Source organism: Dromiciops gliroides, chromosome 5 (genome assembly GCF_019393635.1).
Source record: "Dromiciops gliroides isolate mDroGli1 chromosome 5, mDroGli1.pri, whole genome shotgun sequence".
Classification (NCBI taxonomy): Eukaryota; Metazoa; Chordata; class Mammalia; order Microbiotheria; family Microbiotheriidae; genus Dromiciops; species Dromiciops gliroides.
In genome coordinates, this window is record NC_057865.1 from 52,801,359 (window position 1) to 52,827,164 (window position 25,806).

Consider the following 25,806-nt stretch of genomic DNA (forward strand, 5'->3'; position numbering starts at 1 on the left):
AAAACACCAAGAGTGATTGTTTTTCTATTTATATATTATATTTATACATATATTTTCATATTTATGAAGATTGTGATCTAGAGAGGTTAAGGGACTGTCACATGGGTGGGAATATTACCCACATCCTCTGACTCCAAAGCCATGATGTCTCACAAATCAATCCATATCTCTTTATTAAATCCCTACTATATGTAGGGCACTGTGGCTCTGGAGATAGATACAAAAATAAAACATTTCCTGTTCTAAAGGGGCTTATATTAGAAGAAATAAAATGTACATATAGAAATAGAGACATCATATCTATAATAAATACGAGATAGTAAGGGAGAGGTACTAGTAGCTGAGAGGATCAAGAAAGCAAATAAGAATAAAGGTGAAAAATGAAGATCTACCAAGATTTCTAACTTTTCTCAACAACAGTGAAGGAGCCTGCACACTCCTGTTCTCTGCATCTTTCAGGCAATTGTGTAACAAAATTTTATCACTGCTAGTATATACCATATGTAGATGATGACCACGTGTTGTATGATATAGAGATGGCACTAAAGAAATCCACACTGTGAAGAGCAGGTGGGCTGGACCAAGAAGGCCCAGAAGTGGCTGGGGAAAATCATGGACCTTACTTACAAAAAAGAAAAGCAATTGGAAATAATTACCAACTCATATGCCTGTTTTCCAATCTTCATGAAATCTTAAGAAGTTTCTTGTTGACAGGAATAGCAGGTTTTATGAATGATATTCTGTAGTAGACCCTAATATTGGCCACTTAATCGTCTGAACTGTATAGCTGACACAAGATGAAACAAAAGAACCTCAGTCCACATTTCTGCTTCCACTTCATCTCTCCCAACCACCCCCTTTTCTCTAGTTACATGCCTGCTGCCATCACCTCTTGTTTGTTTTTGCCAAAACAGGCTCGTAATTGGTCTTTCTGCTTCAAATTTATGAGTCTCCTAATGCACAAGTGGGACCCAGTAAACCCCCCTGCTCAAAAACCTCCACTTTCTCCCTGCTGCTTCTATACTAACATACAGACTCTTTAGGCATTTAAAAGACCTTCATAACCTGGCTCCAACCTGTCTTTCTAACCTTATCATATATTCTTTCATGTGCTCTTCACTACAGCCAAATTGCCTTTTATGCCACCCTTCATATGTGACATTCCATCTTTAGACAAGCTTGTCCCCCCTGCCTGGAATGCACTTCCTCCTCTTGACCTCCACTTGTTAGAATCCCGTTTCCTTTAAAGTTCAGCCAAAACACCATCACCCCTACCTTTGGTGCCCTTCCTCATCTTTCTAGCTGTTAACACCTCCCCTCTCCCACTTGATTCTCTTGTATTTTTCTGCATGTATTTACATGGGTACATATCTCTCCTTGAGGGATGTAAACTCCTTGAAGGACTATTTCATTTTTATCTTTGTATCCCCATCACTTTTTGGAGGATTTCCCTCATTAGACACTCAATATGTCCTTCATTGGAGTGATTCTGCCATTCTTTCCTTGTCTGTTTAATCATTTGTAATCATCATAATTGATCTTGTTTATTGTATTCTGCCCCCTACCTCGAGGAGAATGCAAGCTCTTTGAGGACAAACATTGTGCCCTTTTCATCTTTGTACCCAGCACCTATAATAGGTAGTTTCACATAGTAGCTACTTAATACTTTTGATGAATTAAATTTGTTGAATTACATTTAACTGACAAATGTTGATGTGTCTCATATTCTCAAGTTTTTGCCTGTAGTCCTCAGATACTGGCAAAAGCAAAAAGATTTTTTAAAGCTTATCACCTTGTAACAAATGTATATTTGCAATCAAAATTTTAAAAGTATACCGTCTGAAAAAATATTCTTTCAGATTTACTATACCAAATGCAAAAACACGCCTAAAACATTTTATGTTTCTAAAATAAGAACACTTTTAAAACAATGTTGCACGTACTTAAACTTTCACCTCATTTTCTGCTTTGTCCCCAAAAAGTATAAATGAAAAGTCAATTGTGCTATTTCATGAATTCAGATTTTCTGAAGTTTAATCAAAAAGATTCTAAGTAGCTTTCATCCAAAACTACTTTATTGTTATTATCATTAAATTTTTATTATGTCAACCACTGTACCAGATGCTGGGGATACAAAAAAAAAAAAAAAGAAACTGTCCTTGCTCTCAGGAAAGGTAAACTCAGGGGAGACAGTGTGTGTACATATAATAGAATGAATACAAAGTAGTTAGGGGGCGAAGGCACAAGTAGTAGTGATCAGGAAAAGTTTCACATAGAAAGAAGATACTTGAGCTGAATCTTTGGGGGGGGGCAGTGAGGGTTAAGTGACTTGCCCAGGGTCACACAGCTAGTAAGTGTCAAGTGTCTGAGGCCGGATTTGAACTCAGGTCCTCCTGAATCCAGGGTCGGTGCTCTATCTACTGTGCCACCCGTGCCACCAGGGAGAAGGCCAGTTTGGTTGGGCTGTGGCATCTGAAGGGGAGTAATATGTAGAAGCTGAAAAGATATGGGGAGATTGTGAAGGTCTCTCCGAGCTCCAAAGAGAAAGATGTGGTCAGATCTGAGCTTTAAAGAAAGTTTCTTTGGTAGTTGTGTGGAGGACTAGAGACTTGAGACAGGGAGATTGTAAAGAATTAATTGTTATTTGAGGTTTTTATGACCCCATCTTTTGGCTAGAATTAAAAAAAAAAAAAACCAAACCTCGGCTCGCACACTGGCCTCTGGGGCTCCGCAAACCCCACAGTGCTCCACCCACTGGTTGTAGCCGTCACCACTCGCTGATGCCTATATGGGCCTATATGGGCCTGGCAAAATTATAATGATTGGAAGCCTAGTGAGGGCAGTCATGTGACTGTCAGAGCGGCCAGCCAATTGGCTGGGGGCTGTCTGGGGTCTGCTGGGAAGAAGGGAGGAGATTCACCATTCTAGCTGGAAGGTGACAGGACATTATTGTGTATTCTCAGCTGATTCTTGGGCGGTGGTATTATTCAGGTTGTATAATTTCCCTTTCCTCATTTTATTTCCTTTCCCTTGAGCCTACTGATCCTGTTTGTGTGGGGTTTTTTTGTTTTAGTTTGTTCTTTTAAAATAAATCCTGCTCTGTTTTGAGGTAGGCTGCCGGTCTCCTTCCTTGCCCCAATATTGTGGCGAGCCGCTTAAGCTAACACTCCCCAATTAAAAATTGGTCCTCACAAGACCAAGTAGAAGGCTTCTAGAGTGCTCCTAGTAAGAGGGTGATGAGGGTCTGGATTAAGATGATGGGTGTGATGAGGGGGCACAGGTGAGAATGACGTTGAAGAGAAACCAGCAAGATTTGTTGCCCCTATGAGAGGCCAACCAAAACAAGCTTTGAGCTTGGAATACAGATTTAGAGCTGAAAAAGACCTTTCTAGTGCAACAACAGGTGAGGAAACTGAGGCTCAGAGAGATTGAGTGACAGACAAGATGTCTTCTGATTCTAGATCTAGTGTTCTTTCCACAGTAAGTACCCAGACTTTCAATGGCTTATTTTTGTAGGCTGTTTTAGGGTTCTACTAGGTAACCTTTTCTAGGGAAGACACTTAATTGAGAAAGCCCTAAATTAAAGGGTGGTCAGAATTTTACCATGCTGATGCCAAATCATGAAAAGCAGAAGTGGCACTAATGATAATGGACAAAGTTGAAAACCAGAAAAGTATTAAATGGGATATATGAAGTAGTATTGCATGCTAAAAGATTCTTTTTTAAGAAGCACTATCCAGTTTAAAATTTGGACCTGAAAATACTGTAACTAAATAAAGTAAAACTTCATAGCCTTGTAATAGCAAAAACAAATAGTGTAAAATTTTAACAACCCACTATCAGAATGGTAAATACGGAATTAAAGTCTGTAAGACAACAAGCATTTATGAGGGCATTTGCTACTTGCCAGGTACTGTGCGAAGTGCTAGGGATACACAGAAAGGCACCAGTGTGGGTGTGGGGAGTCTCAAGTAGTATCCCTAATGAGGGGAGAAGATGGGCATTCTCCATGGGAAAGGTAGAAAGATCAGAAAAAGCCCCCTGCAGACAAATGAGATTTGAATTGAGTCTTAAAGGAAGCCAGGAAGATGATGAGGTGGAGATGACAGGGCGCAGGGTATTCCAGACATGGGGGCACCTTATGGTGTTTTCTTCCAGCATTCACAGAGTTTACACAAGAACTAATGTACAGGACCCCAGAGAAGATGTAGAAGGAAGATATTTTATGTGCCCCCATCGATCCACAGTTTTAAGAAGCTAGGCTGTAGAGAACAACTCCACCTTCCCAGTCAAACTCAGAAACTAGGGATTATCCTGAATGCCTCCTAATCTCTTACCTCCTTTCCCCCAAGATCTCTCAGTTTTACGTATTACACCCCTTTCTCCTCTAACGCTGCCACATTTCTAGTGCAGACCCTTATCACCTCACACCTGGGTTATTACAATAGCCTGCTGGGGGGTCTGCCTGCCTCAAGTCTCTCCTTGCTCTGGTCCATCCTCCATTCAGCCACTAAAGTGAATTTCCTCAAGTTCAGATGCAGTCTAGTCACCATCCCCCCACCTCCCCCAGTAAATTCTAATGGCTTCCTATTGGCTCCAGGAGGAAATCGAAAATGCTTTGTTTGGCAAAGCATTTTTCCAGTCTTCTTACACCTTACTCTGTGCCACAAAGTCTTTGATCCAGTCACGTTGGGCTCCTGGCTATTTCATGAAGAAGATCCTCCATGGCTTGACTCTAAATATTCTTTTCTTACTGTCTTCCATGCCTGGAATGCTTTCCCTCCTCTGCTCCAACTACTCACCTTCCAGGCTTCCCTTAAGTCCTCACTAAAATTCTACTTTCTATAGGAAGCCTTCCCCAACCCCTCTTAAATCCACGGCCTTACCTCTTAATTATTTCCTATTTATTCTGTGTATATATCTGTTTTCATGTTGTCTCCCTCATTAGATTATAAGCTCCTTATCCCTAGCACTTAGTACAGTGCCTGGTAAATAGAGGGCACAGAATAATTACTTGCTGACTGATTCCTAAATTGAACAAAGATAAACCTGAAAAAGAACAGTGTTGATCAATATCATTGTAGAATATTCATGCAAATACAACAAAAAAAGCCTGCTCACAAATATATTAATACATTAAAAAGTTAAATGGAAGTGAGAATGGTTTGCTATAAAAAAAATAAATCATTCAAACAAGATGAAAACATACTACATGAACATATTAGATACATAAAAAGCTTTTGGGAAACCCTCAATAAAATATCATTTATATTAAAATTTAAAAAATAAATAAATAAATGTAGAATTATAAGGCTACCTCCATCATTAGATAAAAATTCTTTATCTGTAACCACCAACAATTATATACAATAGTCCCTTTAAAGGCAGATGTTTCATCACAAATGCAGTTGTACACAGTTTTAGAAATATTATGAAAGAGCATTAAGAATTAAAATAGAAATTAAAGGAATAAGCATCAGCAAAGAGCTTAAATTATTTATTTGCAGATAAAGACTAGCTATCTAAAAAACCCCAGTCAATAAATGACTTATTATAGAAGATATAAGAAAATCCTTCCCAAATTATTTTCATTCCTATGCCTAACCAAAAATCAAAGAAAATTGATAGAGAAATATATGATAACAATGCATTTAAGACTTATACATTAATTCATCAAGGCCTAGAAATGACCTATATAAAGAAAACTTTTAAATGATTTTGATAGAAATCAAATAACTAAAGAAATGTAAAGGGATATTCCTTGCTCATGTTCACTAGGCCATAGTAAAAATGTCAGTATATCCCAAACTATCTTGGAATTTAAATGTATTATTAATAAAAAATACTAAAAGGTTATCTCATCAGTTTGGATAGTCATAAAATTAATGTGGAAAAATAAGCAGGTAAAAATATACAAAAGAATTGTGAAAAACAAAGCAGGAAATAATTACCCTCGCATTACCAGATCACAAACTGCCCTATAAGGCATTTATAATTATAAAATAGTTGCATACTAGATAAAGATTAGGGAAATAGATGAATGGAACATTACAGAGAACCCAAGAACTGAACTCTCTGTGTATCAATCTATCAAGATTAGTATTTGACAAATTCACATTTTAAAAAATAGGGAATAGAATGAATTCAGTAAAATTTGTTAGACAGACTGGATAGCTATATTATATAAAATATGGTTCTAAATCAGATCAATGATTCATATATATACAGAAACACCATAAAAAACTGGAAGAAAAAGTACTAATATGTTTTTCTCAACTCTGTATGGAAAGAAGGGATATTTTAATCAAACAAATATAAGAAATTATCAGAGACAAAATTGACAAGTTTGATTATGCAAAAATAAAAGTACAACCCTCACCAGCAGATTGGAAAAATATTTTGCTTTAAAGATATCAAAGGTCTGACATGTACAACCCATACAAAAAGTTGCCATATATTCATGACTTAATACATATGTCTTAGTGGTCAAAAGGCAAGAATAGATAATTTTAGAATGACAAAATACAAACTTTTAATAACCATGAGATATTAAAGTTCCTTATTGATTAAATAAATGTAAATAAACTACCTTAAATATCACCCACCAGAAGGACAAAAATAGTGAAAAATATAATGTTGACAAGACTATGCAAAAGTAGACACTCTAATAATACACTGTGGGTGGAAAAAATTAGAATCAATCTATACATCTGACAATTGAAGCATACTGCATAAATGGCATATTAATATGCTGAAATATTATTGTGCAGTCATTAGATAAATAGTATACAAGTAAGTATGGAAGGGCCTATGTGATGTGACACAAAATTAGATGACGATATGTCAATGGTTACAAATGTGGTAGAACTGCAGACAGACCAGGAAGTCACACATGACAAAATCTCTGGGGTTTATTTTTAATTTATCTGATTCTATTTTACTAAGTGCTAAATATTCTGTTTAAGATTCTTTATTATGTATGTTTTAAATTATCTATTTTAAAGGTTACTAAGTTAATTAAAAACAGACCAAAGCCATGATTGAAAATAGGCTTGTCTGACAGTATAGTAGAGCTGGAATTTGAAGCTTAACTGGCCAAACTGACCAAGAACTGCTCTTGGCTTTTCTTCCTGTGGCTTTTTTCCTCTGTCCTGTCTACTCTTCTGTCCAATAGGATTCTGAGATTTTCTGAGCTTGTATAATGTGGGTCACTTATCTCAGGATGACTGTTGAAGAGAGTGGTGAATGGCAATTAGGTGAAGGAAGAGAAAGGAAAACATGGTGTTCATAAGACTTAGAATTGTGAGAGACCTTATCTAGTCCAACCCTCCCATTTGACACATGAGAAAGGGGAAATAACCTGCTTTGGGATCCAAAAAGTTAATAGCAAAGGCAGGATTCAAATCCAAGCAACTCAGGGATCATCTAGTTCACCTTCCTTATTTTACGGATGAGGAAGATAGGGCCCCAAGGTCAAGGTCACAAAGTGAGTGGTAAAAGGGAGATAGAGCCCAAGCTTAATGACTTACAGTCATGATACAAATGAAAGTTATAATTATCATTATTCTTTAGAATAACTTGGTTATGTGAACAAAGGCAAGGGAAACTTTGTATGCATGATACTCTGAATTCTTTTCAGATTATGTTAGAGTAGCTCCAATTCTGGGCACAAGAATTGAGAGTTAAAGGGGCAAAGGGGCTGGCTTCGTGGAAGGCTGGGATAACTAAGACTTGGGCAGGAGTTACCTCACATGCAAGTATATGAAGGAGACTGGCACTAACTTTGTTAGCTTTATCTTTAAGGGAAGAAGCTTTATTTGAAGAATTTAATACCACAAGATGTTATCTCAAAGATACAAGAGACTCAACAGATGAAATGGTTGGCTCCTGAGAGCTAGCATACATTAATAGAAGGGAGAAACACAAGACCAAAGGAATGCAGAAACAGGCTAGATTGTCTGAAGATGGACAGAACTAATAAACTAGTATAACTGGGACTTCTACAAGGCTACCTTGGTAACAACAGACTAGCCACTTCTCACCCTCAAACCCCTGAAGAACAATAGAAGTGGTACTTCCAGGTCTGGGGTAGGGGAAGAGGGTCATATAAATGGGGGAAAAGAGTTGCTGAACAGGAGCTGCTAAACCAAGAACAGAAGTGGGGCAGATAAGCCCCATTGCCGCTGAGTTGGGTACTGTCAATAAATTACTTAGAAAATTGCAGCTTTCCCCATGTGTTCCTTCTGAAACCTTGGTGGTCACAATGGAACAGCAGATCTGGGAGTACAACTGGTAACAAGGGCAACTAAAGACAAATGATAACATTGTGAGGGGGCTTTCCCTTTCGCTTTCCGTGATATGCCTTGATATCTAGTAACTAGGAGACTAAATATCTGCTGGGTGTGAAGCACCATACAAACCAGATAAGATCCTATCTCTCCCCTTAGGAGCTTAGAGTCTGCTAGGGTATATATAGCTATAAAGAAAAGCAATGAGAAAATGATCAGATTAGTAATGAAGGTAGGGCCTTTGTTAATCTATCTCTTCATTTTGCTTGTGTCTTTCTCTTTTTGCTTCCAAGTCCATCTCTGCCTCTGTTTTTGTCCTTACCCCATTTCCCTTTCCTGGCTATAGATACTCTTTCTTTATCCCTACCTGGTTTCTTTTTTTCTCATTTCCCCCCTTCTTCAACTTACTCAGTGACAAAAAATCCTTTTCTATTCCACTGCTTCTGACAATAGAATTAATTGAACTGAAAAAGAAAGCATCCTTTCCTTTGATAGGCTAAGTGGCCTAAAAGTGACAGACTTTCTATATTCTCCAACTACTTAGGTCTTTTCTCTAGTCATTTCCCCCTGAAGTTGGGAATTTTGTTATCAGATAGATAGACAAGACAAAACAAGATACTACTTGGTATAGTGCAAAGATCTGGGCTGGGTGCAAGATATAGTTCTATGACCTTAGACCAGTCACTTCTTGCCTCCCTTGTGCCTCTATTTCAAAGTCTATAAAATGGGTGTGTGATACTTGTACTACCGACTCCATAGGACTGTCATAAGGAAAGGGCTCAAAGCTGCATGAATGTGAATCACTTCCTCCCGAAAACAAAAGAAACTGCAAAGAACTGAAATAGTCCTCACTATTTTCAAGGTGGCTATATTCTACACTGCTTGTCCAATCAAATCCAAGTACTCAGTTACTTCGTGATAACCTGAAAAGGAGGGCAGTTGTATAAGAAGGACAGCCAAGGAGCAAAACCACAGCAAAAGGCAGAACACAAAGCCACGGCTAGCAAGGCCTGGGGGTTTAAGTGGTTCTGGGTAGAACAATTCTTTACAGTTTAACCCTAAGCACACTGCGATCTTATTTAAGTGAGTGACATGCATAATGAAATCTCTCTTCCTATAGGCCTCTTGTCAAAAAGGCTTATTCCTTATTCCAAGGAGCTAAAATAGGAGGAGGCTGGACTTTTCCAGTAGACAGACTTATGTTTCCTGAGTTTGGTCCTGTCCAACCACAAACTGAATAATCAAGCCATTAAAAATCTCTGGTATTTCAAAATAAACTTGCCAACCTCTCCTAGCATGTGTGTCCTCTGTGGTCCTGTCGCTATGTCACCTTTGCAAACATTCAGTATGTTTTTACACCCCTATAAATACTCCTTTTTCTAAGCTCAAAGCTTCACTGGTTTGAGCTCAGAAGAATTGCAGGTTGTTCTTACTTACATCAGGAAGTCTGTATAGCTTCATTGTTCTCTGTAAAGTCATATTTCTACTCAAGTGAGAAAATTTCACTTCTACCAATTTTCTGGGATTTAGTGATCGATGCCAGTATCTGGAAACACAGTGCAATAAAGACTTTTAAATCTGATTTTAAATCTCTTATCATTATAAAGTTTTCCAACGCTGCTTCTAAAGTTTTCACTATCATTTTTAAGCCTTCTAGTTCAGCTGTTCAACAGTACACCACTAAATCTATAGACATCAGAAAGTTATTTTTCATTCACTTTTTACCTCCAAATTATTCCCAGTATCCATGGTTATACATATAACTTATTTTTTACTCTTTGACCTTCCTTCCTTTATTTTGTAAAAGTAAATCTTGAAGTTATACAAGGAACATCAATATTACCCCAGCTCAGTAAGATCTTTAACCCCACCACTGATCCTGCGAAAAGCAAAGGTAGTAATTATCAAATTGATTTAGGGATGGATAAAAACTAAGTCAATAGAACAGAATGGAGAAAACATTTAGAAACAAAGGTATGCAACAGATTAGTGTTTGAAAAACCGATGACTATCAAATGCTGAAGAAAGCAATCAATACGGGAGAAATTTGCCCAGTGTTTTTTTAGACCCACAACTCATAATTAGATATTTTAAGGATCTAGGACTTCAAAGATGTGAGTTTTCCCTTCACCCATTCAGAGAGCGACTCTTCTGCCTTCACAGACCCTTTCAGTTGTGCCTGAAAAGTTAATTCCCTCAATGCCAAGCTGATGATGAGCCTCTAAATTAGGCTAGATATGTCATTAGATGAGAAATTCCTGGCCCTGTACTTAAAGCCTTGGTAGCATGATAGCAACTACCGGCTTTTATTCCAAGGACTCAGCCTTCAGGAACCCAGGGTCACCTCCCTCCTACAATAAGAGCTCAGAATAGGACTTTATTTTGTCAGTGGAAGATAACTGCATAAATTATATAAACTCTAATGCTTTCAATGAAAATACAATATTAAAATATTTGAAGAAAAAGGAAAGGTATATTAGTGTCAAATTTGGAAGAAATTCTTATTTATTAACTAAAGGAAGAAAATATTGGAGATAAAGATGGATCAAGCTTGTAAAAATATAAGCAATATGTGCAAAATAAAAAAACAGACTGGGGAAAAAATTTCTTGTCAGTTTTTTTGTTTTGTTTAAATCCTTTGGAATTCCCTCTACTAGTGTAGATCCATATCTGTTCTGCAACTTAAAAGTTTTAAGAAATTGCTTGGGGGTAACTGCAAAGTTAAGTGACTTTCCCAAGATCTCACAGTCTGTACATGCTAGTATAGGACAAAAATGCAGGTTAGACTGATCCTCTTATTCCATGTTGTCTTTGTTATATATATATATGTATGTATGTATGTATGTGTGTGTGTGTGTGTGTGTATATATATATACACACATATGATAAAAATCAGACATGTAATACACACATTTACAAAACTAGTACCCATTCCCCAGGGTATTAATAAGTGGTTAAAGAACCATCTGTATTAAAGAAACAAAAATGCCTACTTGAAAAATTAAGATAATTGTTAACTTTAAAAAATTATGTAGTATTATCTTATACCCAGTCAAATTGGAAAAAGCTATTAAAAATACCATGCTGATGAGGTTCTTAGGGGAAAAGGGGCAAAACTTTTAGGAAAATAATCTGGCAAACTGCAGTAAGAGTTACTACAGCTAAACCTATATACTAAGGATGTTATTAAAAGATAAAAATTACCTATCTTCATAAAAATATCTATAGCAGCTTTACTTTAACTGAAACACTTTAATCAGCCTATATATTCAATGATTAGGGAATATATTTGAATAAAGTGTGGCATATATATGTATAGCATGACAAACAGTGACAATTATGAAGACTGCAAAGTGAAGAAAATAGTAAGAATAAAACACTCTATATTTTAAAAAGCAACAATATAGTAAGTACACAAAGGGTAAAGAAAACTGGCATGAGTTTATCTATGTGTACATATTTTCTGTTTGTCGATATTTTGGAGCTTATGGCTTCATGACTGATTTGCTATCTACTTTATTCATCTGATTGTTTCTAACACATTTTTATAGGGCATTTCTTTCCCAATGGAAGAAACTTAAACTAGAAGATTTTTGTTTTCCCAAATTACATCTTTAAATAACACCAAGTTGCATCTTTAAACAAAACTAAGAAAATATGTATTTGAGAATCAAGGTTTACTTTGGCTAGACATTATAAAGTCTAAATAGGTAAACTGTATTTTAAAGTGTGCTCAAAATATTTTGTTATTTTAAACTTTTTAATTGTTTCTTATTTTCTTGGTGAGCCTTTACAATCACTTTTTCATTTGTGTACTTAAATTTTATTGTTGGTTTTTAAAATACAGTTGTGAAATTAATGAGGCTTTGCTCTTATTTACTTGGAAACTGAATGTGTTAATGTTTTATCATAGTTTTAGTTCAACTACCTCATCTTTTCATGGGTCTGCATGTGGGGTGAACCTGGATGCAACTTAATATGCCAGCACCTCTTAAAGCCAACTTATAATGGTGGCAGTTCCCCAAATTGCTGCAACTGCCATGGATGCTACTCCTAACTTCCTTCACTTCCCCTTTCACTTCTGCAAGTCTCTGTCTGGTATGAAAGCAAGAAGGTTCTGTGTCTAGTGTGACTTGGCCATCTCTAGACTCTCTCTGATTTGGCTTTGCTGCTTGATGACACTTCTCCTTGGTGGGCCTTGGCCTGATCCTCTTGTCCTTCTATATCAAGTAAGTAGTCCTTGGGGATCTCTTCAGCTCCCATGGATTTAATTATTCTCTCTGTGCCAATGATTCTCAAATCTACCTGTCCTGCCCTAACTTTTCTGCTGACTTCCCTTTGCTGGTGGAGACAAGTAAGCTGTTTTCCCTCCCTGTTTCCCTTGAGAAACCCCAAATCTTGGCCAGGCACTTCAGTCTGCTGTAGTCAAGCCAAGGAGAAATTATGTACACATTTTTCCCACTTTAACTCCTCTGGGTATTTTGTTTTCTGTGTTGTAATCCACGTCAAAAAGCTCTGGGGTTCTGACTGGCGAGGAAGAAAAGAAGTTAAATTTTTGAATTTTAAAAGCATGTACCTTTTGATGCCAGTCCTTAAAGCTCCCCACTACTAGTCTGTCATGGTAAAATATGGAACTAGGCGATCAGGTCCAGTTAGATGCCTTTTTAGCTAAGAAGATAAGACGCATAAGGTTGATCTGTATTTTTAGGATGGGGGAAAGGATTTGATTAAAAGGAGCTTTTTATAATGTATTTAAGTACAGTTTAGTTTTTTTTTTAATTGTCTTTAAGTTTTAGTTTCTTTAATGAATAAAAATATTGTCCTTCATGTTTGGTCAATAAACCTCTGCCTTGGGGAAAAAATGCCCCTGAGTGTACACTCTAATGGAACGTGCATCATACACCTATTTGTTTATTTTTTGTTTTGTTTGTTTTGCTTTTTCTTTTTTGCAGGGCAATGAGGGTTAAGTGACTTGCCCAGGGTCACACAGATATTAAGTGTCAAGTTTCTGAGGCCAGATTTGAACTCAGGTCCTCCTGAATCCAGGGCCAGTGCCTTTTCCCCACTGTGCCACCTAGCTGCCCCCATCTTACTTGTTTATATAGTTTTTAGAGAAAGAAATTAAAAAAGCAAATATGAGGTGCAGCAAGGGAAGATGACTAGATATGACCTAGGAAAAAATAATTTACTTTCTGAAAGTATAGCTTAAGGCTTTAGTAAGAGCATATCTCTCACATCATATGCCTTTTACACGGTTTCCTCCACCCTTGTTCTCACGCAAGCCCCCTTACCCACAAGAGTGACCCCCCCTCCCATCCCATTTCTTTTAGCAGATTTCTTTTTCCCTCTTTCATCCCCACTGTCTTCCTTATCTTCAGTCTCTCCCTGTCTACTGGCTACTCCCCTAGTACCTACAAATATTCCCATGTCTCTTTCATCCTCAAAAACCCCCTTTAATCCTTCCATCTCTGCTGTCTTCTATTTTTTCTGTCTTTTGTGGCTAAACTCCTTGAGAAGCCATCGACATCTAGAGGTGCCTCTACTTCCTCTCCTCTCATTTTCTTTCAACTCCTTGCAATCCAGATTCTGATTTCATCCCACCAACAGTGCCCTTTCCAAAGGTACTAATGATAAAGAGATTGTTACCAAGGACCAAATCCCAGGACCTTTTCTCAATTCTCTTTCTTCTTGAGCTTTGAAACTGATGATGACCCTCTTTCTCCTTCATATTCTCTTCTCTCTAGGTTCTCTGGACACCACTCTCCTGGTTCTTCTCCTACCTTTCACACCGCTCCTCAGCTGTCTTTGCTGGGTCCTCATCAAGTGACTCTTTCTACCTGTCCCATGGGGGACTGTCCTGGGCCCTCTATTCTTATCTTACTTATCTCCTCCTTGCTAGTAGTAGTGCTAGGGAATCTCGACACCTCTCATGTTTTTGATTCTGTTTTCTTTGCTGATTCTCAGATTTTCCTGTCCTGTCCTCACCTTTCCACTGACCTCTAGTCTTGCATCTCCAAATGCAGACATCTTGAACTGGATGTCCAGTAGACATCTTAAATTCAGAACGTCCAAAAGGGAACTCACCGTCTCTTCCCCTATTTTCCATATTACCGTAGAGGACAGTACCATCCTCCCAGTCGATCAGGCTTACAACCTAGGACTTATTCTGGACGCCTCAACCTCCCACCCCTCACAGCCAATCTATTAAAACCTATAACTTTCACCTTTGTAACTTCTCCTTTGACAACATCCACTGACCTTGATGGCCCTTCACCACCTCAAGATTGAGCTGCTATAACTGCTGCTGTGTGTGCCTGCCTCACGTCTCTTCATTCCAATCCATAATCCAACCTCCATTTGGCCATGAAAGTGATTTTCTTAAAGCACAGACCTGATCATGGAATCTTCCTACTTAATAAACTCCTGTGGCTCTTTATCACCTTCAGGATCCAATACAGAATCCTCTGTTTGGCATTGAAAGGCCTTTATAACCTAGCTGCACACTGCCTTTTCAGTCTTCTTACTCATGTCTTCTCTGCCATGTACTCTTTGGTCTAGTGACACTGGCTTTCTTGCTGCTCCATGAACAACAAGGTGATCAGTTTCTTACTTCTGGGCATTTTCTCTAGCTGTTACCCACATTGGGCTCCCCCTCCTTGTTTCTATCTCCTGGCTTCCTTAACTTCCTTCAAGTCCCAGGGAAAATTACATCTTCTAAAAAGTCAAACTCCCCCAAAAAACTGTGCCTTCCCTCTTTCCTTGAGGGCAGGGACTGTATTTTGCCTCTTTTTGTATCTCCAGCACTTAGCCCAGGGCCTGGCACATAGGAGACACTTAATAAATGCTTACTACCTGACTGAGGTCTGAAATAATGCTTATGTCCTTTTCCTTTTTAGTAAATAGAGTTGTGGACACCGCTTTTATCTACTGTTACCATGCATTCTGTGTACCTCTTGGCACTGCTTGTCAAACACAGGAGGAAGAACATAGTAAAAGAAAAAATACCCCGTATATATCTGCTTCTGAAAAATGGATGAGGACGAAAGAATGACACACTGTGCTGAGGAATGTGATATCAAGTCTGAGGCTTCCGAATGCCTAGACAATGCTTGTCCTGAGCACAGCAGACACTCGGCCAGTCTGGAAATGGTCATGGAAACAGAAGGGCAGCTTCAATTGACAAGAAAAACGTTCTCCTTACCTGCAAGTAGCCACCGGCTTGGGAAGCACCACTCCTGCTGTATAAACAGCTTGAAAAATCCCCTCCAAGTTGACTCTTCTAGTTATTTCTCTAATTAGCACTGGGGCTACCCGTTTTGATCTCAACTTCTTATGAACACAGAGAAAATTTATTTCTACCATCTTCTTCACACTAAGAAACAAATTGTCAAAAGTCATGGATGATACATGAAAAGTTTTGCACGTAAGCTTTTATATTCTCTGGGGTTCTAAAAAAAGGGGTGGGGGATCGGGTGTATTAACTCGGGCTGTACCAATCTGGCATCTGTTGTGACAATTTGGACACAATTAGGAAAACTTAGCTTTGATTTTTCTATGTAAAGTAGTTTTGCCAAAACAGCACAAGATTATCATGGAAAACTACTTTTCATTCTGAAGCAACACCAAATGGTTACATACAGTGGTAGTTATTAGCAATAATAAGCCTTTATTAGCAATACTACTAACCCTATTTACTCAATGTACATAAAAGTGATAAAGTTGAATCTCATTTAAAAAATACTTTATAGCTTACACATTTCTGCAAATCATCTCCTTTTAAAAATAAATTTGGTGACCTTGGGCAAGTCACTTAACCCTCATTGCCCCACCCCACCCTCAACAAATTTGGATTCATTAAGTTATACAATACATTTGTACAAATTTGATTGCAAAATGTTCACAATTTAATAATTCTAGTTTTATAGAGGCTTAAAATTATTACAAACCTCTTTCTTATAAATCCTTTACTATATATTCTTTTTGCATGCACACAATGTAATAAATGCCTTCAAGGCAAAGCATTTAAGAAGTTCATTCTAATGTTTGTGATGGTGATATGGCCCAGTTTGGATCATTTCAAGAACTTCAAAGATGCCAATCTTTGGCAATTGAGAATCTCAGGTAATCAATTTCTCCTAAACTTGAAAAAGACATCAGATAATAGTCTTAACCCTACCTGGTGCCCCAATTCTCAGGAACTATGTCCCCGGTTTGATTAAAACAATGGCTGGATTGTGTTTCCTTTCCACTTGGTTCAGAAACCTCGAGAGGTCATCCTCTTGAGAAGCTAAACTCTTAAGCTGCCGACCATCCAGGACACATTTCAGAGCTCACCTTTGAAAATTGCTTTCAGAGCCTTACAAGAAAAATCATGCTTCCACACTGTTTTTCAACCCAGTATTATTTTGCCCAGCTCAGTCACTCACCTTGTCTATAAAATTTGTCTCTAAATAACTCTTAGCTACTTCAAAAAAATCAAATCTAGGGGCAGCTAGATGGCGCAGTGGTTAAAGCACCGGCCCTGGACTCAGGAGTACCTGAGTTCAAATCCGGCCTCAGACACTTGACACTTACTAGCTGTGTGACCCTGGGCAAGTCACTTAACCCCCATTGCCTAAAAAAACCAAAAAAAAAAAAATCAAATCTATACTTAAAGAGCTAAAATATACCAGTATGGGGATATTTAAAAGAATAATTACAGCTAACATGTAGCTCTTCAAATATTGAAAAGCGAGTTACATGTAGTAATTTCATTTGAACTGCACAGCTACTCTGGTAGGTAAGAACTAGAGGTATTATAGATTAGAGGCTATTTTAATTTTTTCTTTGAATCCTTGGTTCTTAATATAGTTTTAAGTTGACATTATGCACTTAGTAAATACTTTTTGAAATGTACTGAATTATCACCATTTTAACAGCTCAGGAGGCTTAGGAAGGCTCTAAGATTTTCACGGTAATTTTCCTCCCATACCCTTCAATTTTATATTGTGTACGTATTTGTTTTTTTTAAATGTGTTTCTTGTAAGCAACAGGTTGTGGGATTTTTGTTTTCTTATCCAATCTGTTGCTCTTTTTCATTTTATTATATTGTTTAATCCATTCACATTTAAAGTTATGTAAGGTTTATAGTTTCCTCTGTCTCTAAAACTATTTTTCCAAGTTATGACTTTTTCCCCACTCTTTTGCTATAAACACGATATTATGTTTCTTCAGTTACTTTACTTTAAATTTTTTTAATGTCCAGTCTAAGATTTGCCCATTGTTACAGAGAGACAGGATTTAAGTCCAGGTGTCTCCTGATTCCAAGTCTTTCCAAGAATATTCTAAAAGCCCTGAAAGGAATTCTTCAAGAGGAGCTTTGAGCCCTTTCCTCATGACTGCTCTGAAGAGGACAAGACTCAGTTGGAGGCGTCTTAACATTTTACTCACCTTACTGTATAGGAAAGCCCTGTATGTTTAGTGGATCTGAAAACCTTTCTCATCTATGAAAACAATCAAGTTTTTCTGCCAATACTGAGCAATTCGGCCCCTAGAATAAACTGGGACATCTACACTGGGCTCCCCAACACTGCTGATGGCTTTGGTGGCATTTCAGGAAGGCAGCCAACAGAGAAGAAAAAGAAACTAACAGTTGGTATTTTAAAGAAAAGAAAAAGACCTGTTTTACAAATGTTCCCTTAATTGAAGAATGAAAATGCTTGAACACTTCAAAACATCCAGAATTTCATCAATTCAGGCTTTCCTACTAGTAGAGGTCACAAACCCCCCTCTGCTTTATTTTTGGAATTGCTGTAGCACTATATATATATATATATATATATATATATATATATATATATATATATATATATATATATATATATATATATATAATCTCCAACATAAAAAAGCACACAAAAACCAAAGGAAACTTTTAAAGTTGGAAAAACTTATCACCAAACTTTTGGTGATAAGGCTCTTGAATTTTAACTGTTGGTTTAACTTTTGGATGAGAGTTCATCTATAGGCTTAAGAGCCCACAATGAGGCAATGAAGTAGGTATTTAGTAGAGGACAAGTATATACACAGTTGGTGATGGGCAGAAAAAGGGAAGCCACCCTAACCCTAATTTCATTGGTTTGAGGAATTCCAGCTCTGGAGACCCCCTTCTCTACCAATGGATATCTGCAGTTGTTCTATTCTTTACACCAAACTTGTGATTTCATCAGTTTGTTCTTGGTGAGGAAACTCCCTCTACCAAAGAAGATTTTCAACTATACAACTTAGTCTTTGATAGTTGCCCAGGGCACTAAAAGGTTAAGTGACTTGCTCAGGGTTAATCCTGACACCGATATGGATCAGAGGCAAGAATCCAGGTCCTGTTGATTTCAGGGCCAATCTTTTATACATTATTTCATGCTACTTCTCAAAAGGTGTGTCATATAAACACACACAAACATGTGAAAAACACATGTATACATATGTAATCATCGAGTATGCGTACATATAATTCCTACCACCTTCCCGAAGGCAAATTAGGTAGAACTCCCCTCCCTATTTCTATACATATGCCTGTGCAACATGTTGCCCTTCTGTACTTGTAAGTCTGTCTGTAACACTCAGTTTTACCTCATTTCATTTGCATAAAAATGCTTGGGGTAAGTGGGTGGGGTACAGTACTGCAGATCCTGTACTTCCTAGCCCTTGATATCAAAACTGTCACAGTCAAGAGGTCGTTTTTGTGAAATCACAAAAAGACACATTTAAGATTTGATGTCTACCTGTCATAGATCCGGATGCTAGCTGGGACGGCGCTTATGAATCCCACTAGTTTTTTGTTTGAAGAAACCCTAACTCCACAGTGCCACTGAGGCAGCCAGCCTGGAGGACGAAGAGCCCTGAAATCAGTCCAGAGAAAGAGGAAAAGCAAGTCAGTCTAGTTATTAAAAAGAAAACAAGAGAACTCGCGTGCGCCCCCGAAAGAGCAAGTACGACTCGTCACTCACCACAAGAGGAACTCGGGGGAGTAGTCAAACCTGAACATGTTGTCATCATCTTCCACGTAGTTTTCATTTAACAGCGTGTACAGCTCCTTGAGCTGCGAGCAGAAGACAAAAGATGGGTCACTTCTCCGCCCTTCAAAGTCAGCTCACAACTGCTTTACTCAGGTAAATTGCTCAAAGTGATCATGGTTTTACTCACTACTTCAGAATGACTCAAGTCTAAGGTGTCCCATGTGAAACCCTGGGGTAAAGAATACGGTTCTTGACGGATGTTGTCCTTATCTGGTTCAATTGCACCGTGAGATGTAACTACTTCATCTGTTGGAGAGAGAGAGAGAGAGAGAGAGAGAGAGTTAGTTTTCATTATGGATCATTTTAGCCATTTAAAATTTTGAGCTAATTTTACTTAAAATATTGAATATTTTCCCCCATTAGATTTTAAGCTCTTTGTGAATAGGGATTTTTTTTATTCTTTGGGTTTATACCTCCAGTGCCTGGCACATTGTAGGTACTTAATAAATGTTTGTTGATTAATGTTCAAATTTAATAATATGGACAAGGGTCTCTTTTTGATCTGCTAGGTTGTTGGAGATAATTACACATATAAAGGCGGAGAAATATTTGCAATCAACTTTAATCTACTCATATTCCTTCTGAAATGCAGCTACCTTTGGTGTAAGGGAGCAGCCTTTTAATAGCACAGAATAGTGGCTATATAAACCAACAGAAGTAGCGGGCAAGATGATGAAGAAACTTGAAACTACACCATGCATGGATTGTTTGATGGGCTGGTTATATCCAGCCTAGAGAAGAAAAGCTGTGTGTATGGGAGTGCAGGGGGCCAAGAGCAGACAACATCTATACCTAGCTATCTAAAGAAATTTCACATGCAAGAGGGATGGCACCTGCTCTGCTTGTCTCCAAAGGGCACAAAGAGTAATGTGTAGAAGTTTGCAGAAGCAGACTTAGGTGTGCTTTAATTAAAATATCAACAACAAAATCCCAGCAATTAAACCTCCCCTAGAGTGGAATTGGTAGATTCTCATTGAAGACAGGGCCTATCTTTTGTCTCTTTTTGTATCCCCTAGAGCTATTCTATTTCTGACCCATTCTGTTGGGTTAATCCCAGCAGTTCTAGAGCCTCCAGTGCCACCCTAGGATTAGGGCCAAGTTGTGAGAGTGACCTAAACTTATATAACCAACAAGTTCTAAGTTGTCTTTTGGGTGGTGCTCTCTTCACTATTAAGCAATAACTTGGTGACTGACATGGAACTAAATGCAGCAAAACAAATAATAGTCAACTAAAACCAACAGATTCAGACCAGAGAAAATGGCAGAACAACGGATAAAAAAGGCTATATTAATAGAGACTACCGAACTTTAGGTCAGTGTGATTTAATACTATTTGGAAAGGAGGTGGACGGGCTCCCGTTCTAGAATCTTCAAGACCAAAGGCAAGCAGATGGACCAAGTTAAGCTTTTCCAAAAAATATCTTTGAAATCAGTCAGTTATCTTGGAATTACTTCCCATCATAGAATATCAGAGTTGGAAAGGACCTCAGTGACCACCTAGCCCGAGCCATACCTGAAAATACCCTCTGCGACACGTAGTCGTCCTGTTTCTGCTTGAAGACCCCCATGCTGGGGAACCCACTACATCTGGTAGTGGCCAGTTCTACTTCTAGGCAGTCCTAATTGTTAGAAAATGGTCCTGGCATCAGGCCTGGGCCTCGTGGGGACCTCCAGCTATTGCTCCAAGTTCTGCCTTCTGGTGACAAAACATAATTTTAATCCTCCTTCCTTCCTTTCAACTACTTGAAGGCAGATATGTCCATCCCAAGTCTTCTCCAAGCTAACACTCCCCAGAGCTTCCTTTGGCATGGATTTTTTTTTTTTTAATGGGGCAATGGGGTTAAGTGACTTGCCCAGAGTCACACAGCCAGTTGTAACGATTGGAATGACGCCACCTGCTGGAGACTTACTGTAGAAGAGTTCCACCCATGAAGCGAAGGTCTTTGAGGGCAAGACCAGGAGTCTTTTCTTTGGAAAAGGAAGTGACGCGGGCGAGTGGGAGGAGGAAGGAAGAGACTGGCGCTCAGTCTGGGTCTCTTTCCTGGGGACGCTGGCGGAGAAGGGAGCTAAAAATGTGCTCTCCCTTTAATAGATCCAATTTTAATCTCACACAGTAAGTGTCAAGTGTCTGAGGCTGGATTTGAACTCAGGAACTCCTGAATCCAGGGCCGGTGCTTTATCCACTGCGCCACCTAGCCGCCCCGGCATGGATTTTTAAAAACCATTTTAAGGGGCAGCTAGGTGGCGCAGTGGATGGAACACCAGCCCTGGAGTCAGGAGTACCTGAGTTCAAATCCGGCCTCAGACACTTAACACTTACTAGCTGTGTGACCCTGGGCAGGTCACTTAACCCCAATTGCCTCACTAAAAAAAAAAAAATTTAATTGCCCTCCACGTTTTCAATGTCCTTTTAAAAATGTGGCACTCAGAACTTAACATAGTATTCAAGATGTGGTTTGACCAAAGCAGAAATACAGCAGGACTCTGACTTCACTATTCCTGGAAGTTATATGTTTTTTAATGCAACCAAAGATTGCAGTAGCTCTGGGGACTGCCATATCATGTACTGCTGACGTATACTGAGCTTGCCACCCACTAAAAACCACAGATCTTTTTCAGTTAAGTTCCCTTCCCTTCTAGGATGCCTTCTGGTTGGCATCAACCAGATTAAGCATTCCATTCATCCCTTAGTCTCTGCAGCTTCATAATGACAACAAAAACAAACACAGCTCATTTGTGTTGTGCTTTGAGGTTAAAACACACTTGCCTCACAAAGAGCTCATGAGCAGCCAAGAATACAAGTGCACATAGAATGAGCCTCTAACTAACGAACTCTACCAAACTCAGTCGCAGAGAGGCAGTTTTTCTTTGTTCATTTACACTGTGACAGTTTAGGACTGGACACTTTTCCCTGAACTTATGATAAATCCCATGATGATAATAAGTTACTATAACTGTGATGACCTCTTTAGCCAACTGCCTATAAATCCTACAACTCCTCAGCTCCCTTTTCTACCTGGTTTAGCTACACCCCAGCAGTGTCATAATTTAGAGCCCAATATCCTGAAGTTTTGGACAGCTGGGTAACACAGTGGATAGAGCGCTGGAGTCCTGGAGTCAGAAAGACTCATCTTCCTGAGTTCAAATCTGGCCTCAGGCATTTCCTAACTGTGTAACTCTGGGCAAGTCACTTCACCCTGTTTACCTCAGTTTCCTCATCTGTAAAAATGAGTAGGAGAAGGAAATGGCAAGCCCCTCCAGTATCTTTGACAAGAAAACCCCAAATGGGGTCATGAAGAGTGGACACAACTGTAAAAGGACTGAACAAAAATCCTTGACTTTGAAATTATCTCTAGTCACAATTTCCCATCATTCTACCTCTCCTACTGAGACTAAACTTATTCTACCTCTATCAAAAAATACACACTCCCCTTTGGTGGTGGTGTATTTTTTAAACTATCAGTATTTCCCCTATTCCCAAATCTCCCTCAGAAAAATTTGTGACTTGGAGGCAGCTAGGTGGCGAAGTGAGTAAAGCACCAGCCCTGGATTCAGGAGGACCTGAGTTCAAACCCAGTCTCAGACACTTGACACTTAATAGCTGTGTGATCCTGAGCAAGTCATTTAGCCCTCCTTGCCCCGCCCCCTCCCCTTCCCCCCAAATTTGTGACTCTCCCTTAAAAGATCCAGAACCAGTAGGACTACATTGGCAATCAATTAGTCCAACCTCTCTTTCCAGATGAGGGAACCGAGGCCCAGAGAAATGAAGTTATTTGCCCAAAGTCTCTGCTGATCTTCTTGAAAACATCATCTGCAGTGAATGCTTCCTCTTCCTTATCAGTAGGTTTTTGACCCTTTGTACTCTGGCTTCTGCCTTCCCCACTCATTCAGAATAATCTCCCTCAACATTTTAGCAGTCACCTAATCAGTAGCCTTCTCTTTTCGCTCCTAAAACTGCCCCACCACACTCTCCCTTGGCCAGCCTCTGACTACTCTTTGACTGTTTCTTCCTGTCTCCTAAAGACCTTGCTCTCGGCACTCTTCTTTTTCCCTCTGCTCTCTCCCTTGGTAATTTAACTGACCTTGATTTCAGTGACTACCACTATGTAGATGACTCCAAATCTTCTATCACTGGTGCTAAGTTCATGTTTCAAATTCACACCCACGTTTGTAGCAGCCTACAGACATCTTGATCTGATATTTTATAAGAACCTCAAATTCAAGCTGTCCATATCTTCCTCTTTGGACTGTTCTATCAGTAGCACCGCCATTCACCCAAGCTTCCATGTTTGAAATTTTTGACATTTGCCTCTGTTATCTTATATATTCATTAAATTACCGAGTTTCTGCAACATCTTTGCTTCACTGACCTTTCCTCTCTAGATAGCCTAACAAATGGTCATCTCTACTCTCTTCTTTCTCCAGTCTATCATTTCTACTGATACTGGACTAATTTTTAAGCTTAGAGGGACCTTAGAGGTCATCATATCACTTTATTGAAAAAAAAAATGGGGGGCGGGGCAGTGAGGGTTAAGTGACTTGCCCAGGGTCACACAGCTAGCAAGTGTCAAATGTCTGAGTCTGGGTTTGAACTCAGGTCCTCCTGAATCCAGGGCCGGTACTTTATCCACTGCGCCATTTGGCTGCCCCTATTAAAAATTTTTTAAATGGCTCCTTATTACTCACTAAGTAAAATTCAAACTCCTTTGCCTGGCATTCAAGTCTCTCTATAACACAGAATCAGGCTCTATTTCCAGCCTGTCATATTACTCCCTTCCATATGTTTTATCTTTCAGCCAAAGTGAACTACTCAGTCCCACAAACCTAACCAGTGCTTTCCCACCTTACATACCTGTTTGTTACCTGTGATTTGCTATCCCCTCTTTGCCTTTAGCATTCCTATCAAATTCAAATCTGACTCTTGCCATGAGGGTTCCCTTCATTCTCGTGCTTAACATCTTTCTTCCTGGGTCTCACATGGCATTATATTTTGTATCTCTCTAATGAACTTATCATGCAACACTGTGTAATATAGTATCTATGCTGTATCTTATCCCCATAAGATTTAGGAGCCCCAGGAAGACAAAGACATTATCTTGGCTAAATTGTATCTCTCTTCCAGTGCCTTGCCCAATGAACTGCACATAGTAAGCATTTATAAATGCTGGTAAAAAATCAAATGAAACAACTGTATGTTTGGATAAAAATACCACAATACAAATGAATTTGTCTGTTACAAGAAAGCAGTCCATATGGCTGAAATAAATGCTCATGTTCATTTTTCATTTTAGCTTTACTTTTATTTCAGAAGAAAAAGAACTTACGAAGCTTGGGTACAGGCTGTGTATCCCAAAACTGATATTTCCGTTTGTTAGCATCATCAATGCTCTTGGCGGGGCCCTGGCATGCAGAGAGAAGTTCCATTGCCCTTTGAATATCCTGCAGCTTCTGCATTGGAATGGCCGGATTCTGTTCAGAGAAAAACACAGGGAAGCAATGCGTTTAATGACTGCTTTTAGGATGGGTGCAAATGTACCCATTTGTACTTCTAGAGATAGCACCTACAAGATGAAATGTACCTTTTAAGAACACAAAACTACCGAGTGAATTTTATATTATAATGTGTTAGTTTTGTTTACAATTGGGATGTAAACTGACATTAGCAGTTCCAGAATTCTGAATTCAACAATGACAGCAAGCCATGTATTGAGCCCAAGCAAAGCATATACTACTTTCTATTTCATTTTGACACTCATTTGCAAACTTGAAAACACTATTTCTCATATATTGGGAGAACTAAAAAAGGATTACTGTGAAAAAAGATACCCTAACATTACAGTCCACCAACCACTTCCTGGTTCAGCAACTTGCAAAAGAAGTGTATGGTGGGGCAGGGGGATGAAGAGAAGTATGTATTCTATTGAAAGCAACAGAATCATAAATCAACCAGCATTTCTTACACTATGTTAGGGTCTGGGGATACAAAGACAAAAAAGCAACAATACCTGCTCCCAAGGAGCTAACATTCTATTGGGAAAGATACTACATGTCTACATAAGTATACACAGAATAAATATAAGGTAGTTTAAGGAGGGAAGGCACCGGCAGTTGAAGGTAGCAGAGATGGTTTCCTGTGGAAAGTGGTCCCAACCACAGTAGTAAATGATTTTAATAATGTAGTGTTTGATAAACCCAAAGACTCCAGCTTCTGAGATAGGAACTTGGTATTTGACAAAAACGGCTGGGAAAACTGGAAGACAGTATGACAGAAACTAGGCATAGACCAACATCTTACACCTTATACTAAAATAAGGTCAAAATGGATACATGATTTAGACATAAGAGGTGACACCATAGGTAAATTAGGAGAGGAAGGAATAGTCTACCTATCAGATCTTTGGAAAGGAAAACAGTTTATGACCAAACAAGAGAGAATATTATGAAATGCAAAGTGGATGGTTTTG

At 38.7% G+C, this 25,806-nt stretch overlaps 1 protein-coding gene across 3 annotated transcripts in view; it reads right to left on the reverse strand.

Moving 5' to 3' along the window:
* The window catches only part of NMT2 (N-myristoyltransferase 2), an 83,775-nt gene that overhangs the window by 19,606 nt on the left and 38,363 nt on the right, over positions 1 to 25,806 (reverse strand). For all 3 annotated transcript variants that reach the window (XM_043966404.1, XM_043966407.1, XM_043966405.1), the window contains exons 3-8: positions 24,667 to 24,811; positions 19,470 to 19,588; positions 19,274 to 19,365; positions 19,049 to 19,165; positions 15,490 to 15,660; positions 9,726 to 9,834 (exon numbers count right to left, since the gene is read on the reverse strand). In XM_043966404.1, coding sequence (XP_043822339.1) covers positions 9,726 to 9,834; positions 15,490 to 15,660; positions 19,049 to 19,165; positions 19,274 to 19,365; positions 19,470 to 19,588; positions 24,667 to 24,811 — 753 coding nt within the window. The remainder of the gene's footprint in view (positions 1 to 9,725; positions 9,835 to 15,489; positions 15,661 to 19,048; positions 19,166 to 19,273; positions 19,366 to 19,469; positions 19,589 to 24,666; positions 24,812 to 25,806) is intronic.